Source organism: Poecile atricapillus, chromosome 32 (genome assembly GCF_030490865.1).
Source record: "Poecile atricapillus isolate bPoeAtr1 chromosome 32, bPoeAtr1.hap1, whole genome shotgun sequence".
In the NCBI taxonomy this organism is placed as follows: Eukaryota; Metazoa; Chordata; class Aves; order Passeriformes; family Paridae; genus Poecile; species Poecile atricapillus.
The window spans coordinates 28,860-43,649 of NC_081280.1; the positions used below are offsets into that span (position 1 = coordinate 28,860).

At 42.1% G+C, this 14,790-nt stretch overlaps 1 protein-coding gene across 1 annotated transcript; it reads right to left on the minus strand.

The window, feature by feature from the left end:
• Window positions 1-8,944: 8,944 nt before the first annotated feature.
• LOC131590250 (histone-lysine N-methyltransferase EHMT2-like) lies at window positions 8,945-12,494 on the minus strand. Its single transcript, XM_058860181.1, has 3 exons — window positions 12,332-12,494; window positions 11,663-11,767; window positions 8,945-9,160 (listed from the first exon to the last, which is right to left on the minus strand). Exons 1-3 carry the CDS (start codon window positions 12,467-12,469, stop codon window positions 9,134-9,136), a joined length of 270 nt encoding a protein of 89 aa, XP_058716164.1. The 5' UTR covers window positions 12,470-12,494; the 3' UTR covers window positions 8,945-9,133.
• Window positions 12,495-14,790: the final 2,296 nt, after the last annotated feature.

Here is a 14,790-nt window from a genome sequence, read left to right on the forward strand (position 1 = left end):
ACCTCTCGGGGTTCTGGCACTCTGCTGCTTTAGGATTCCAGCCTGCAGCTGCCTCAGGGAAATGGGAGCGCTGTTAGGGCTGCTGTTTAGGGTTGGGGGTGGGGTACAACTGTATTCTACCGTACCTGTACCCCTTATTTTCACTGTTTGCTCAGCCTTTTTTTTTTTTTTTGGAACTCTTATGACAGATTGAGGGCACTGAGGAGGGACTGCCAAGATGGAATCAAAAGGGAAAAGCAGAAAGATCAGCCCTGCAAATCCACACTGGCTCACCTGTTCAGCTGCTGTTTCCTGGCAAAAAGCTTTGTCCCTCACCACCTCCTCTGAGCAATGCTCCAGGTCCAAGTGCATCCTGGTGCTCCCCCAGACCCTATGACATGCTCTCACCGTCATGTTGGAGTCTGAGATACAGACTGTGTGCCCTTGTTTTTAATATTTAGTTCTAGGATTCAAGGAAACACTGAATTTCATATAATATGAAATTCATGTGCATGTTTTCATGGTGACACATGAAAACAAATGTTAAAGTTAGATAGGAAAAGTGTAAATGTGTTGATTAGAAAGTTTCGTAAATCACTGGGTGAAAAAGTAGTTTAGAGAACAGGAGACAAGATGGAGGATTTAGGGTGTTGTCTCTTGTCCTTCTTCTTTCTTCTTCATGTTCTTCTCCTAGGGGTGTTTTGGTAGTAGTAGGTGATTGGGTAGAAAATGTCAGAGTGCAGCACACAGGTGTTGGGTCATTGGGTCACTAAGAAAAATAATTTAGTTGGCACCTGTTAATTGGGTAAATGGACATATAAAAGACCTTGAAGAAGATCTTTGTTAGCCATTTTACCCCTTTTCTATCATAGTGTACATAGCTCCTTGTACCTTGTAATGCTGATAACAAAAAATAAACAACTGAGACCGAACGAGAGAAAACCATGCTCCCTCTCATCAATCTTCAGTTCAAAGGGAAAAAGAACCCAAATCAAAAAGTTCATAAAGAGACAAGTGGCTCCCAAACTTGGTGTACTTTGAACTGAAGGCTCCCGTTGAAAAAAAAAAAAAAAAAAAAAAAAAAGGAAAAAAGAGAAGACAGCGGAAAGCCGGATAACTCCCTGGAAGGGGAAAAAGATCTCGGTAATCCCGGTGCTGGTGAGAGCGGACAAGCCAAGCCGGACGTCTGTGAGCTGTGGAACGGATCACGGATAGAGGAGCTGAGAGAAAGCTGACCCTGAGGTCAGGTAAGCCATCAAAAGGGAGCAAAAATATGGGAAACGTGTACAAACCTGAGGGGGAGGTTTTGGCTATTTTGGAAGCTATGGTAAAGGAGCACCCGATCTCTGTGTCCACGGGTGAGCTTAAAAGCCTTTTATCCTGGGTACGGGTAGAATTCCCTAACGTGGATTCAGACAAAATTTTTACACCAAGCCTGTGGGAGAAGATAAATGTGAGAGTATATGAAAAAACCTCTCTTAGAGACGAGGTAGCGGCTGAACTTCTAACGGCTTCTGCAGTGACTTATGAAGTCATCGCCAGTAAATGGGACTCTGAAACCCAAGCAAGGGACACGATGGGTCCAGAAAAACAGAAGGGTTTGTTTCAGTCAAATGCAGAATGCTTGTTACCGCACGCTGTAAAGTCTGTGTCAGCCTTCCTGAAATCTACCTTAGGAAAGAGAATGTCTAAGCCTGTTGAAAGCCCAGAAATACAACTATACAGAGACGAGGAGGCAATTCTAAAACGCGGGCAGAATCTGCACAAAGGGGTCTTAGAGCTTTTGCAAGAGCGTCTCAGTTCTCTTGAAACAGTTCCAGCACCCGGTATACTGTTGCAGGCAGAAGAGGGAGGGGAAACTTCCTTGGCCGCCTGCGTGCTGGCAGCCGAGCCCCTTTCCGGCCCTAGGGGGGTGGAGGGGACAGCCCTGTCCCCCCTGGGAGGGTACGGGGGGGTTCGGCCCGACCCAGAGCAGCTCGGGACCTCCACGGGCACGGAGGCCCCTGCGCCCCGCCTGCCAGGGGTGGGCTTTGTGCCACAGCTGTCAGTCAACGTGACGTCAGCAGTGACGCAACCACAGCCGGAGCTCCAGACCCCGCCTGCGGCACCGCCCCCAGGCCAGCCCTCATCAGGGGTGCCCGTGACGTCACAGGGAGGCGTGGTCCCGTCCCTCCGTGCCCAGCCCGGAGCCGGGGCACAGGCGGGTGGAGAAACCGAGCCTCGGCGTGCACCGAGCGCTGCGGCGGCACTTTTAAAATTGAATTCGCTTTGCAATACAGCTGCAGCAGAGCAACAACAGCTGGAAAAAACAACAGCTTCACCACAGCAGATGGTTTCACATGATACCACACAAAGCCAAGAGTTTTTTGAGCACAGCCGTGCTAATGCACAGTTCTTTCACTCTACAAATCCTCCCAGAGACATGGACACAGGGTTACGGGACATGTCAATACAAACTCCAGCATCTCTGGGATGGTTTCAGAAAAATAGCCGAAAAGTAAAAATCAAAAGCATTGTAAAATGCATTAGTGGCTTATCTGCAAATTATAGCGGTCACAAGCTTCAGAAAGAAGCCCTTATTGAAGTGCCTTCAAGAATGGATCAAAAAGTTTAAAAATGTTGCATAATAGAATACATATGGATGTTGTATTTCTAATGATATCTGCTGGTTTTGTTTTTACAGAATAACATAGAAAATGATATTTATGCATCCCAAGAAATTTAAAAGATTTTTCTTCAGTTTCAGTATTCTCAATACATGAAAGTTTTGAAAATGTTATCTTCTCTATACATCTACTGATAATGTAGTATTGTATGATATAGAGTGATCAAGCAGTATTACTGTAGTTACAGTCAGTTTCTACAAGATGCTTTTCTTTAAAATTAAGTTGAAAAATCATATGATTAATCCTACAGAAAAAGGATTTAATGACAGGTTTCTTTCATTTTTAACCTTTCATTTGAATAAGTGTCCTGGGGTGACTTTATGATACTGGTATCCCCAATCGTCTGGTTTATGTTATATATTAAGTTCTGCACCTTTAAAACTGGCTCTGAGAGCAAGAGCGGGGGGTAGAAGAAGCCGCAGTTTGTGTTAAAGAAAATATAACTCCCACACATCTCGCTCCTGGACTGTGTTGTCTGCAGCACAGACAGACAGCGGGACAGAGCTTCTCCCTGGCTTTTAGTTAGTTTTAGCTAGCTGAGGCAGAGGAGTTCCCTGGACCTTTGTTTTTTCCCTTTTTTCCTGGATCTGTGCAAGCCTGCTCCGGACTGATCACCCAGCCAAACCCCGGGAGCTCACGCCTGTGGCCCACCGGGGCCTGGGCCTCGGCACTTTCCAGCGCCGGAGGGACTGATAAGAACCTGAGCGAGCCGTTCACCACATGAAAAGGACTTTTCTTCCTAGACTTGCCATCCCATCGAACAGCAAGAGGTTTTATTATTATTTAATATTACTCAATTTCTGTTAAATAAACAGCTTTTTCCACTTCTCTCCAAAGAATTTTTTTTCTTTCTTTTCCCGGACCAGAAAGTGAGGAGGGGCATTTCCCTGGGGAAATCCCCATTTGGAGTTTTCCTCCCTAATTTGCCCTAAACTAGGACAATAAGTGTATTGTAGATTGAGTTCAATACAGTTTTCAGTAATCTCAAAGTTATATTAACCGTATATTACCCATTTGCTTGGTATTTTTTTACAATTTTAATAAAGAAATTTTAATGTGAGTCCTTTTGTTATAAAAAAAAAAAAACAAAACCAAACCTGTATAACAGCATATATACCAATTTGGATTTTAGATTTTAGTTAAAAAAGTTAAACTTAATGTTTCTGAAAAGTACTACAAAAGCTGAATCGCAAATTACCAAATCTGTGGTGTTGTATTTTTTCTCTAGTAAAACTGAATTCTAAAAATCCTAACAAATTTAAGCATATACCAAGCAAATTCTTGTTACGAATGGTATTTTTAATAACATGTGCAGTTATTATAAGTTATTCTCAAAACCAGATAACATAGAATGGTGATAAATTTGTTACATCCCTATAATCTCTATAGTGAATCAATATTCCTGTTATATTGTGTTCAAAGAAGTGTATACCAAACTTTTAGTTGCCTTTTTTTTATAATAACAGAGTAAGATTAAGTTGTGTTTTCATCTAATATAGATTGTGTTAATAAGATTAAGCAAAGTTAAATTTCACTATGTTTAAGTTTGAGTGTTTTTTACTTAAGTTATAACTTTAGTATTTTTTGACGTTAAGTTTTGTTACTTCCTTTTATCATAATTAACTTTTAACGAGTTTAAATTTAAATTGCTTCATGTCTTATTGAAGACATTTGTTTAAACTGCATAGTTATTTTCCTATAGAGATAAAGATAATTACAAATATTTTCAATTTATTATCCTGATTTCCTCGGACACTTGCTGATGACATATTCATTCTATAGTGTAAATTTATAGATTTCTATGATGAGCATTATCTATGGAGTGTCATTGTGTTTGCAGCCGGCTTTGTGCATATTTTGATATATCTTTGTGTAATTACCTTTTAGACACGTGTCATTTGAGATTTTTTTGTTTTCTCACTACAGATGCATCTTAGCAAATAAGTTATGCAGCTGCTCTATACAGAGTTTTTTTGTCTTGGTTTTTACTCTTTTCCTTGTTTAAGAAGATTTGCATTTGCCTAATCCAATGTATCTTTATTATTTTAGTTTCCAAAATTCTAAGAAGATGTGTCATGGTTGAAAGTCAAGGGTTATGAAAGAAACTTCAGATTGAATTGACTACTGAATGGTTTGATTAGTCGATTGCCTAGGACATCTGATCATTGTTTTATACAAATGCCTTTTAAAAGTTTGCTGTGTTTTAAGCATCTTATAGCTGTTATTTTTAAACCCCTTGCTTTGAAAATGAGTTAGGAGACATCTTTCCAGATGAAGCCTAAGGCTCTGGCCAAGCCTTGACTTTACCTGGATAGAGAATTTACCAATAAACCCAGAAGTTTTCTGCATCAAAACAATATTCAAGTCAATTTGACTTGGCAATTAGTGAATTAATATAGCAGCTGGATTTTACATTGAGCTTGGAAAATTGTTATCCGGACATGATTTTCCAATCTTTCAGTGATTTATCAGCTGTGGCAGACTTTGGGATGAGAGTATATATTTAGTACATTTACTAATTCATACTATAGATTATTTAGATAAGTTTAATATCGCATAATATTAATTATGCATCTTCTTAATAAGTTTTGATTTCTGTAAAAGTGTTATTTCCTATGTGTATACATGTGCAAGTGTTTTAATTTGATAGTTTTTCATTGTCATAACAAAAAAACAAATACCTTACTTAATTATATAAAGAAAAAGGGGGGAACCAAGGCTATGCCTCAGAAGTATAAAAACCTTATATATCTTAAATTTTTGAAAAAAGCATAAAGATCTTATATCTATTGCAAATAATTCTTAAACAGTCCTTTTTAAACAAGTCTTTTACAAAGCCATTTCCATCAATTACCAGATATTGTTCTAACAAGTACTCAAGCAAAGTTACGAGAGAATTCTTTGCGTCTAGTCAAAGGTTCAGAAACAAGATTAAAAAATTCATTTCAATTAATAATTTGGAGGAAAGTCTATGTTTGTGTATTCACAGGTTTAAAGCAGAAGTAACTTCCTAGAGAAAAACATAGAAACTCATCAGCTGCAGAGACGAGCAGACAGCCTAAAGAGCAGAAGAGCGAGCACGCAGATGTGAACTGTATCAAGACCACAGTTGACAGCAGAACAGCTTGGATCCCACATGCAAGAACAATGGACTTTGGGTTTCAAGTGAAAAAGTGGGAAAATTAATATTGTAAAGCCTCATTTGTTAAAACATGAGTGAAGGAAAAATAACCCTTCTTGAAAAGTAATCCAAAGAAAGATTTAGGTTGATTTTTTTTAATTTTTTTTTAAAAAGAGAGGGGTAGATGTTGGAGTCTGAGATACAGACTGTGTGCCCTTGCTTTTAATATTTAGTTCCAGGATTCAAAGAAACACTGAATTTCATGTAATATGAAATTCATGTGCATGTTTTCATGGTGATACATGAAAACAAATGTTAAAGTTAGATAGGAAATGTGTAAATGTGTAGATTAGAAAGTTTCTTAAATCACTGGGTGAAAAAGTAGTTTAGAGAACAGGAGACAAGATGGAGGATTTAGGGTGTTGTCTCTTGTCCTTCTTCTTTCTCCTTCATGTTCTTCTCCTAGGGGTGTTTGGGTAGTAGTAGGTGATTGGGTAGAAAATGTCACAGTGCAGCACACAGGTGTTGGGTCATTGGGTCACTAAGAAAAATAATTTAGTTGGCATCTGTTAATTGGGTAAATGGACATATAAAAGACCTTGAAGAAGATCTTTGTTAGCCATTTTACCCCCTTTCTATCATAGCGCACATAGCTCCTTGTACCTTGTAATACTGATAAGAAAAAATAAACAACTGAGACCTAACGAAAAGAAAAAACCGCCTCCCTCTCATCAATCTTCAGTTCAAAGGGAAAAAGAACCCAAATCTAAAAGTCTCCTAAACAGACACACCTGCTTAAGAATAGAGGTGAATGTAATTTGTGACACCCGTGATTTCATTAGAAGTTCTATTGTTTGTTATAATCTCTACAGTTTTAGTTTTCTATAAGTTGCATAAAAAACTTAGTGATTGTTATTTACAAAAAATTTAAAAGTTTTTGACTTTAATTCATTTTTAGTCACTAAGATGTGAATATTTTAAATTTATTATCTTGATTTCCTCAGACACTCACTGATGACATATTCATTCTATAATGTAAATTTATAGATTTCTATGATGAGCATTATCTATAAAGTGTCATTGTATTTACAGGCAGCTTTATACATATTTTGATATATCTTTGTGTAATTACCTTTTAGACACGTGTCATTTGAGATTTTTTTGTTTTCTCACTACAGATGCATCTTGGTAAATAAGTTATGCAGCTGCTTCTATACAGAGTTTTTTTGTCTTGGTTTTTACTCTTTTCCTTGTTTAAGAAGATTTGCATTTACCTAATCCAATGTAGCTTTATTATTTTAGTTTCCAGAATTCTAAGAAAATGTGTCATGGTTGAAAGTCAAGGGTTATGAAAGAAACTTCAGATTAAATTAACTACTGAATGGTTTAATTAGTCAATTACCTAAGACATCTGATCATTGTTTTATACAAATGCCTTTTAAAAGTTTGCTGTGTTTTAAGCATCTTATAGCTGCTATTTTTAAACCCCTTGCTTTGAAAATGAGTTAGGAGACATCTTTCCAGATGAGGCCTAAGGCTCTGGCCAAGCCTTGACTTTACCTGGATAGAGAATTTACCAATAAACCCAGAAGTTTTCTGCATCAAAACAATACTCAGGTCAATTGGACTTGGCAATTAGTGAATTAATATAGCAGCTGGATTTTACAGCGGGCTTGGAGAATTGTTATCCAGACATGATTTTCCAATCTTCCATTGATTTATCAGCAGTGACAGACTCTGGGATGAGAGTATATATTTAGTATATTTAGTAATTCATATTACAGATTATTTAGATAAGTTTAATATTGCATAATATTAATTATGAATCTTCTTAATAAGTTTTTGATTTCTGTAAAAGTGTTATTTCCTATATGTGTATACATGTGCAAGTGTTTTAATTTGATGGTTTTTCATTGTCATAACAAAAAAACCAAATACCTTACTTAATTACAAAAAAAGGGGGGGAACCAAGGCTATGCCTCAGAAGTATAAAAACCTTATAAATCTTAAATTTTTGGAAAAAGTGTAAAGATCTTATATCTATTGCAAATAATTCTTGAACGGTCCTTTTTAAACAAGTCTTTTACAAAGCCAGTTCCATCAATTATCAGGTATTGTTCTAACAAGACTCAAGCAAAGTTGAGAGAGAATTCTTGGGTTCTGGTCAAAAGTTCAGAAGCAAAAAGATTAAAAAATTCATTTCAATTAATAAGGTGGAGGAAAGTGTATGTTTCTGTATTCACAGGTTCAAAGCAGAAGTAACTTCCTAGAGAAGAACCTGGAAACTCATCAGCTGCAGAGACAAACGGACGGCCCAAAGAGCAGAAGAGCGAGCACGCAGATGTGAACCGTATCGAGACCGCAGTTGACGGCTGAACACCTTTGATCCCGCATGACAGAGCGATGAACTTTGGGTTTCGTGTGAAAAAGTGGGAAAATGAATATTGTAAAGCCTCATTTGTTAAAACATGAGTGAAGGAAAAATAACCCTTCTTGAAAAGTAATCCAATAAAAGATTTAGGTTTATTTTCTTTATTGTTTTTTTGTTTTTTTTTTAAAAAAGAGAGGGGCAGATGTTGGAGTCTGAGATGCAGACTGTGTGCCCTTGTTTTTAATATTTAGTTCTAGGATTCAAGGAAACACTGAAGTTCATATAATATGAAATTCATGTGCATGTTTTCATGGTGACACATGAAAACAAATGTTAAAGTTAGATGTGAAAATGTAAATGTGTAGATTAGAAAGTTTCTTAAATCACTGGGTGAAAAAGTAGTTTAGAGAACAGGAGACAAGATGGAGGATTTAGGGTGTTGTCTCTTGTCCTTCTTTCTTCTTCATGTTCTTCTCCTAGGGGTGTTTGGGTAGTAGTAGGTGATTGGGTAGAAAATGTCAGAGTGCAGCACACAGGTGTTGGGTCATTGGGTCACTAAGAAAAATAATTTAGTTGGCACCTGTTAATTGGGTAAATGGACATATAAAAGACCTTGAAGAAGATCTTTGTTAGCCATTTTACCCCTTTTCTATCATAGTGCACATAGCTCCTTGTACCTTGTAATGCTGATAACAAAAAATAAACAACTGAGACCGAACGAGAGAAAACTCGCCTTCCTCTCATCAATCTTCAGTTCAAAGGGAAAAAGAACCCAAATCTAAAAGTCCATACAGAGACAAAGTCACTCCATCAGATGTCACTGGGAGCCCACCAGAAACTCCTCTCCTCCGGCATTCCATGCCGATGTTGATTTGCCACTCGAATTTGGCCCTGTAATAACGGCAAAATTGTTGCCGTCCGTCAGGTATGTGTTGTTAGACGCAGGTTTTTCCATAGCCATCTTGTCAAGAACGGGGTGCCATCCCTGCTTGATTGCTAAATTATCAATAAATTCTGGAAAAACTAAATAAGAAAAAAAATCTAAGACACTGAGGAGTTAATATGGAAACCTTTATATCATTAAACTAGTATGTTTTGAAATAAAGTGAATTCTTCCAGGCCTACTGCAAAAATCAAATTCCTAAAAATAAAATAACCAAAAAACAAACAGCATCAAATTCCCATCAATGTCATCAATAAAATCACAGTACCTCCACCAACTAAGGGAAAAAAAATCTTAACCTAGAAAAAATCTGAACCCCCTCAAAAAGATTCAACACTGAAACACAACTCATCCAAACACTTCAACTAACAATACCAAAACAAATTTTCAAAACAAATATTCCCCCTATCTAAACCACCAATACCACATAAAACAACTAACGTACTCTCATCACAGTGCATCCGTGTCAAAAATCTAAATTGCCCTAAAATTTTTAGTTTAATCGCAACCCCAAAATAAAAACTTTAATCTCATTAACAAAAAAAACCCAAAACAGGTAACACAAACAAAACCCACACCGTACAACCAACTACCGGCAAAAACAGATGCTATGCTCTGTCACTAACAGTTCTTATCACATCAGCAAAGTTAAATGTAAATAAAAAGCAACCCTATTGAACTCCACACAACAAATCACACCAACTATTAAAAAATAATCAGACCGATGCACTGAACTCAAAACCATTCAACTAACCCTAAACAATAGTTTAAGAAAACCCCAAAGCTCTACCTTTATACTAATACATAATTACAATACTCGATAAAAAAAATAATACCTAATGAAAAACATAAAAAATCTATCTAAACTACTAAAATGTTAAAAAAATCACCCCCAAAAATATACCTCTAAAAATCCACCATGTAAATGCCTGTGTCCCCAGAAGTAAAACTAATAAGAAACACGCTACAGAAAGAAATCCAAACTTATCATCAACACCTAAACTAAAAAAGACAACATTAAATAAATAGAACATATACGTTTTTATACACCAAGTACAAACAAAATAAAATTATACCATCAATTACTAAAAATCACCTTAAAACCACTCAATAAAAAAACTTTCAAAAATTGAAAACTGCATCTAACAAAAGCCACCTAATTAACACCCCAAACTCAGCTAAACAAACCAACCCTACCCCATCTGAACCCCTACATCCAATAAACAAAACCCAATAAGGTGTGTTCCTTCTATCTCAGGTGTGCCCAGGTGTCCCCAGATGTCCCCAGGTCCCCCCAGGTGAGTTCCAGATGTATCCTCTCCATCCCAGGTGTGTCCCAGGTGTCCCCAGCTGTCCCCAGGTGTCCCCAGGTGTGTTCCAGATGTATCCTCTCTATCCCAGGTGTCCCCAGGTATGTTCCCAGGTACCCCCCCCAGGTACCCTCAGGTGTGCCCAGGTGTGTTCCTTCTATCCCAGGTGTCCCCAGGTGTGTCCCCAGGTGTGTCCCCAGGTGTGTCGCCAGGTGTATCTCAGGTGTCCCCAGGTGTGCCCAGGTGTGTCCCAGGTGTATCTCAGGGGCCCCCAGGTGTCCCCAGGTGTGTCCCCAAGGTATCCCCAGGTGTGTCCCCAGATGTCCCCAGGTGTATCTCAGGTGTCCCCAGGTGTGTCCCAGATGTCCCCAGCTGTCCCCAGGTGTGTTCCAGGTGTGTTTCTAGAACGTGTTCTAGATTGTTCTAGATCGGGTTCTAGACTGGGTTCTAGATTGTTCTGGAGTGTTCTAGATCACGTTCTAGATTGTTCTAGACTGGGTTCTAGAGCGTTCTAGATTGGGTTCTAGATTGTTCTAGATCGTGTTCTAGATTGTTCTAGACTGGGTTCTAGATTGTTCTAGATTGGGTTCTAGATTGAGTTCTAGACTGTTCTGGACTGGGTTCTAGACTGGGTTCCAGGTGTGTCCTCAGGTGTGTCCCAGCTGTCCCCAGGTGTCCCCAGGTCCCCCCAGGTGTCCCCAAATGTCTCCCAGATGTTCTCCAGGTGTCCCCAGGTGTGTCTCAGGTATCTCAGATGTTCCCCAGCTGTCCCCAGGTGTGTCTCAGCTGTCCCCAGGTGTCCCCAGTTGTCCCCAGGTGGCCCCCAGGTGTCACCAGGTGTATCTCAGCTGTCCCCAGGTGTGGTTTTGGTGTCCCCAGATGTGTCTCAGGTCCCCCCAGGTGTCCCCAGGTGTGTCCCCAGGTGTCCCCAGATGTCCCCAGGTGTGTCCAGGTGTCCCCAGGTGTGTCTCAGGTATCTCAGATGTTCCCCAGATGTTCCTCAGCTGTCCCCAGGTGTGTCTCAGCTGTCCCCAGGTGTCCCCAGTTGTCCCCAGGTGGCCCCCTGGTGTCACTAGGTGTCCCCAGGTGTATCTCAGCTGTCCCCACGTGTGGTTTTGGTGTCCCCAGGTGTGTCTCAGGTCCCCCCAGGTGTCCCCAGGTGTGTCCCCAGCTGTCCCCAGGTGTGTCCAGGTGTCCCCAGGTGTGTCCAGGGGTCCCCAGGTGTGTCTCAGGTCCCCCCAGGTGTCCCCAGGTGTCCCCAGGTGCGCTCACGTTGTCGGTCAGGGTGACGTCGGCCCCTCGGGTCAGCGGTCGCCGAATGACCTCGATGTGTTTGTGCTCGGCCGCCCAAATGATCGGGGTGCAGCCGCCGTTGTCCTGAGGGGTCATCCAGGGGTCAGCGCCGCCTCCAGACACCCAAAATCACCCCAAAACACCCCAAAAACAACCCAAAACCAGCACAAAACCAGCCCCAAAACAACCCCCAAAACAACCCCAAAAACAGCCCTAAAACAGCCAAAAAAACACCTGAGAAACAACCCCTAAACAGCCCAAAAACAGCCCCAGAGCAGCCCTGACCCTCTGACTACTGCCAGGACACTCCGGACACTGAGTGGACACTCAGGGGTCACTCAGGACACAGTGAGTGGACACTCAGGGGACACTCAGGGGACACTCACACACTCAGGGGTCACTCAGGACAGTGAGTGGACACTCAGGGGACACTCAGGGGACACTCACACACTCAGGGGTCACTCAGGACAGTGAGTGGACACTCAGGGGTCACTCACTGACCTCTCACCTGGGCGTTGACGTCCACCTGTCCAGTTCCCAGCAGGGACACACAGAGTGGACACTCACACACTCAGGACACACTCAGGGCTCACTCAGAACACTCAGGACAGTGAGTGGACACTCAGTGGTCACTCACTGACCGCTCACGTGGGCGTTGACGTCCACCTGTCCGGTTCCCAGCAGCAGCTCCACCATCTCCAGGTTCCCGTTCTTGGCCGCGTGGTGCAGGCAGGTGGAGCCGTCCTCCTCCTGTGACGTCATCGACAGGGGACGCAGTGACGTCATCGACAGCAGAGCCGTGATGTCATCGACGGCAGAGCCGTGACGTCATCGACGGCAGAGCCGTGATGTCATACACAAGGCCGCAGTGACGTAATCAACGGGGCCGCCATGATGCCATCAACAGCAGCGCCGTGACTTCATACACGGGGGACATGGTGACGTCATACACGGGGGTGGTGACATCATATGGGGGCGTGTGGTGATGTCAGACACGGGGGGGGTGGTGACGTCATACATTGGGGGGGCTTGTGATGTCACACAGGGGGCGGTGACGTCACAAGCTGGCGATGACATCACGGAGTGCGGATGACGTCACCGGGCGGGACACGTGACGTCACGTGGGGAGAGAAGGTGACATCACAGGGAACACTATGACGTCACCGGGCTGATGATGACATCACAAAACTGGTGATGACATCACCGGGTGCGGGGCAGGGACAACGTCACCGGGATCAAAATTGAGGTTCCCAAAGATCCTGAAGGAGATTTGGGGCACTTTTGGGGGATTTGGGGCAGTTTTGGGGGGTTTGGGGACAGAAGATGAGACACCCCAGGCGGGAGACGCAGCCCCGGTGGAGACGGCGCCCGATGCGCACGTCAGGGTGGCATTCGAGAAATGTGCCCTAAAATCCAGAAATCGGCACAAAATCAGCCAAAATCAGCAAAAATCGGTGAAAAAACGGCAAAAAAACAGCCTGAAGTAGCCCAAAATCACTCAAAATCAGCCTGAAACACCCCAAAATACCCAAAAATTGCCATGAAACACCCCAAAATCACTCAAAATCACCCTGAAATCAACTGAAATCAACCTGAAACACCCCAAAATCAGTCTCAAGCACCCCAAAATCAGCAAAAAACCAGCCTGAAATCACCAGAAATCACCCTGAAATCAACCAAAATTGGCCTGAAATGCACCAAAATCACTCAAAATCAGCCTAAAATACACCAAAACCAAACTGAAGTCACCCGAAATCCGCCTGAAACACCCCAAAATCAGTCTAGTCAACCAAAATCACCCTGAAGTCACCTAAAATCAAACTGAAATAACCCAAAATCACTCAAAATCACCCTGAAATACCCTGAAATCAACCAAAAATCTCCAAAAAACCTCCCAAATCCCCCAAACTGATCCCTAAAAGGCACAAATTGAGCTTCCCAAAGATCCTGAAGGGGATTTGGGGCAGTTTTGGGGGATTTGGGGATTTTTACAGAATTTTCTTGTATTTTATGAGATTTTTTCTAGATTTTTTGTATTTTTCCACGGATTTTTTGCATTTTTTTCGTATTTCATGGGATTTTCACGGGGTTTTTTTTTGATTGGGGTAATTTTTGGGTTAAATTCCGGTGATTTTGGGTTTTTCTGGACTCACAGTAGTGCAGAAGTGCCCGCAGCCAGGGTAGCAGTGCTGTTTGACCCCAAAATTCAGGATTTTTATGGCATTTTTTGCCATTTTCTCGTATTTTATGGGATTTTTTGGGTTTTTTTTTTTTATTTGAGGATTCTTTTGGATTAAATTCCTGGGATTTTGGGTTTTTCTGGACTCACGGCAGTGCAGAAGTGCCCGCAGCCGGGGTAGCAGTGGTGTTTGACCCCCAAAACTCAGGATTTTTATGGGATTTTTTGCAGTTTTCTCATATTTTACCCGATTTTCACAGGGTTTTTTTTGGATCTGCGGCTTTTTTGGGTTAAATTCCAGTGATTTTGGGTTTTTCTGGACTCACGGTGGTGCAGAAGTGCCCGCAGCCGGGGCACCCCTTTTCTTGTTGCAGCAGAGCTCCTTTTTGGGAGGGGGTCTAGACCTAGAAGGGCTTCCAATAAAGCAGGGTGCTGCTGTCCAGGGCAGTTGGAGTTGTTCTGTGCCTTCTTTGGGGGTGAGGAGCAAAGGCTGAGGGGGACGGGGTGGGCACTGGGGGGCTCCCGTGTCCCTTGGGGCACGCCGAGGTCCCCGGCAGAGGGAGGCAGGCGCTGCGCTGGAGGAGCAAGGTGAGCGGGGAATGGGGAGGGCTCGTGCCGGGTACCCTTGCCCAGAGGGGACCCCGAGCTGCCAGGAAATTCCCTGCGAGGGCTGGATGCAGAATCCAAAAACCTGTGGAGCTGTTCTGGTTTTTACGGTAGGCATTGGCAAGGAACAGGAATGGATCTCTCTAAATTCCCTTGGAAAGAAACCCCCTCTCTGTGCACGCCGTCTTTAGGGTTTTGTTATGTCAGGAACGGCTTAGGGTTAAGAAAGTGGCTTTTGTTTTTCCACCTCTTACTTCCCTGTAAAAAGTGAGTGTATAAAACACATCTGTGCATCCATGAGGTACTAAAATGCACCGAGACA

Coding starts and splice junctions, on each gene's coding strand:
- LOC131590250 (XM_058860181.1), bottom strand. CDS start 12,469: ATGACGTCACTGCGTCCCCTGTCGATGACGTCACAGGAGGAGGACGGC. Junction 11,768..12,331: donor AGGTGGACGTCAACGCCCAC/GTGAGCGGTCAG, acceptor ATGACCCCTCAG/GACAACGGCGGCTGCACCCC. Junction 9,161..11,662: donor ACGTCACCCTGACCGACAAC/GTGAGCGCACCT, acceptor TTTCTTATTTAG/TTTTTCCAGAATTTATTGAT.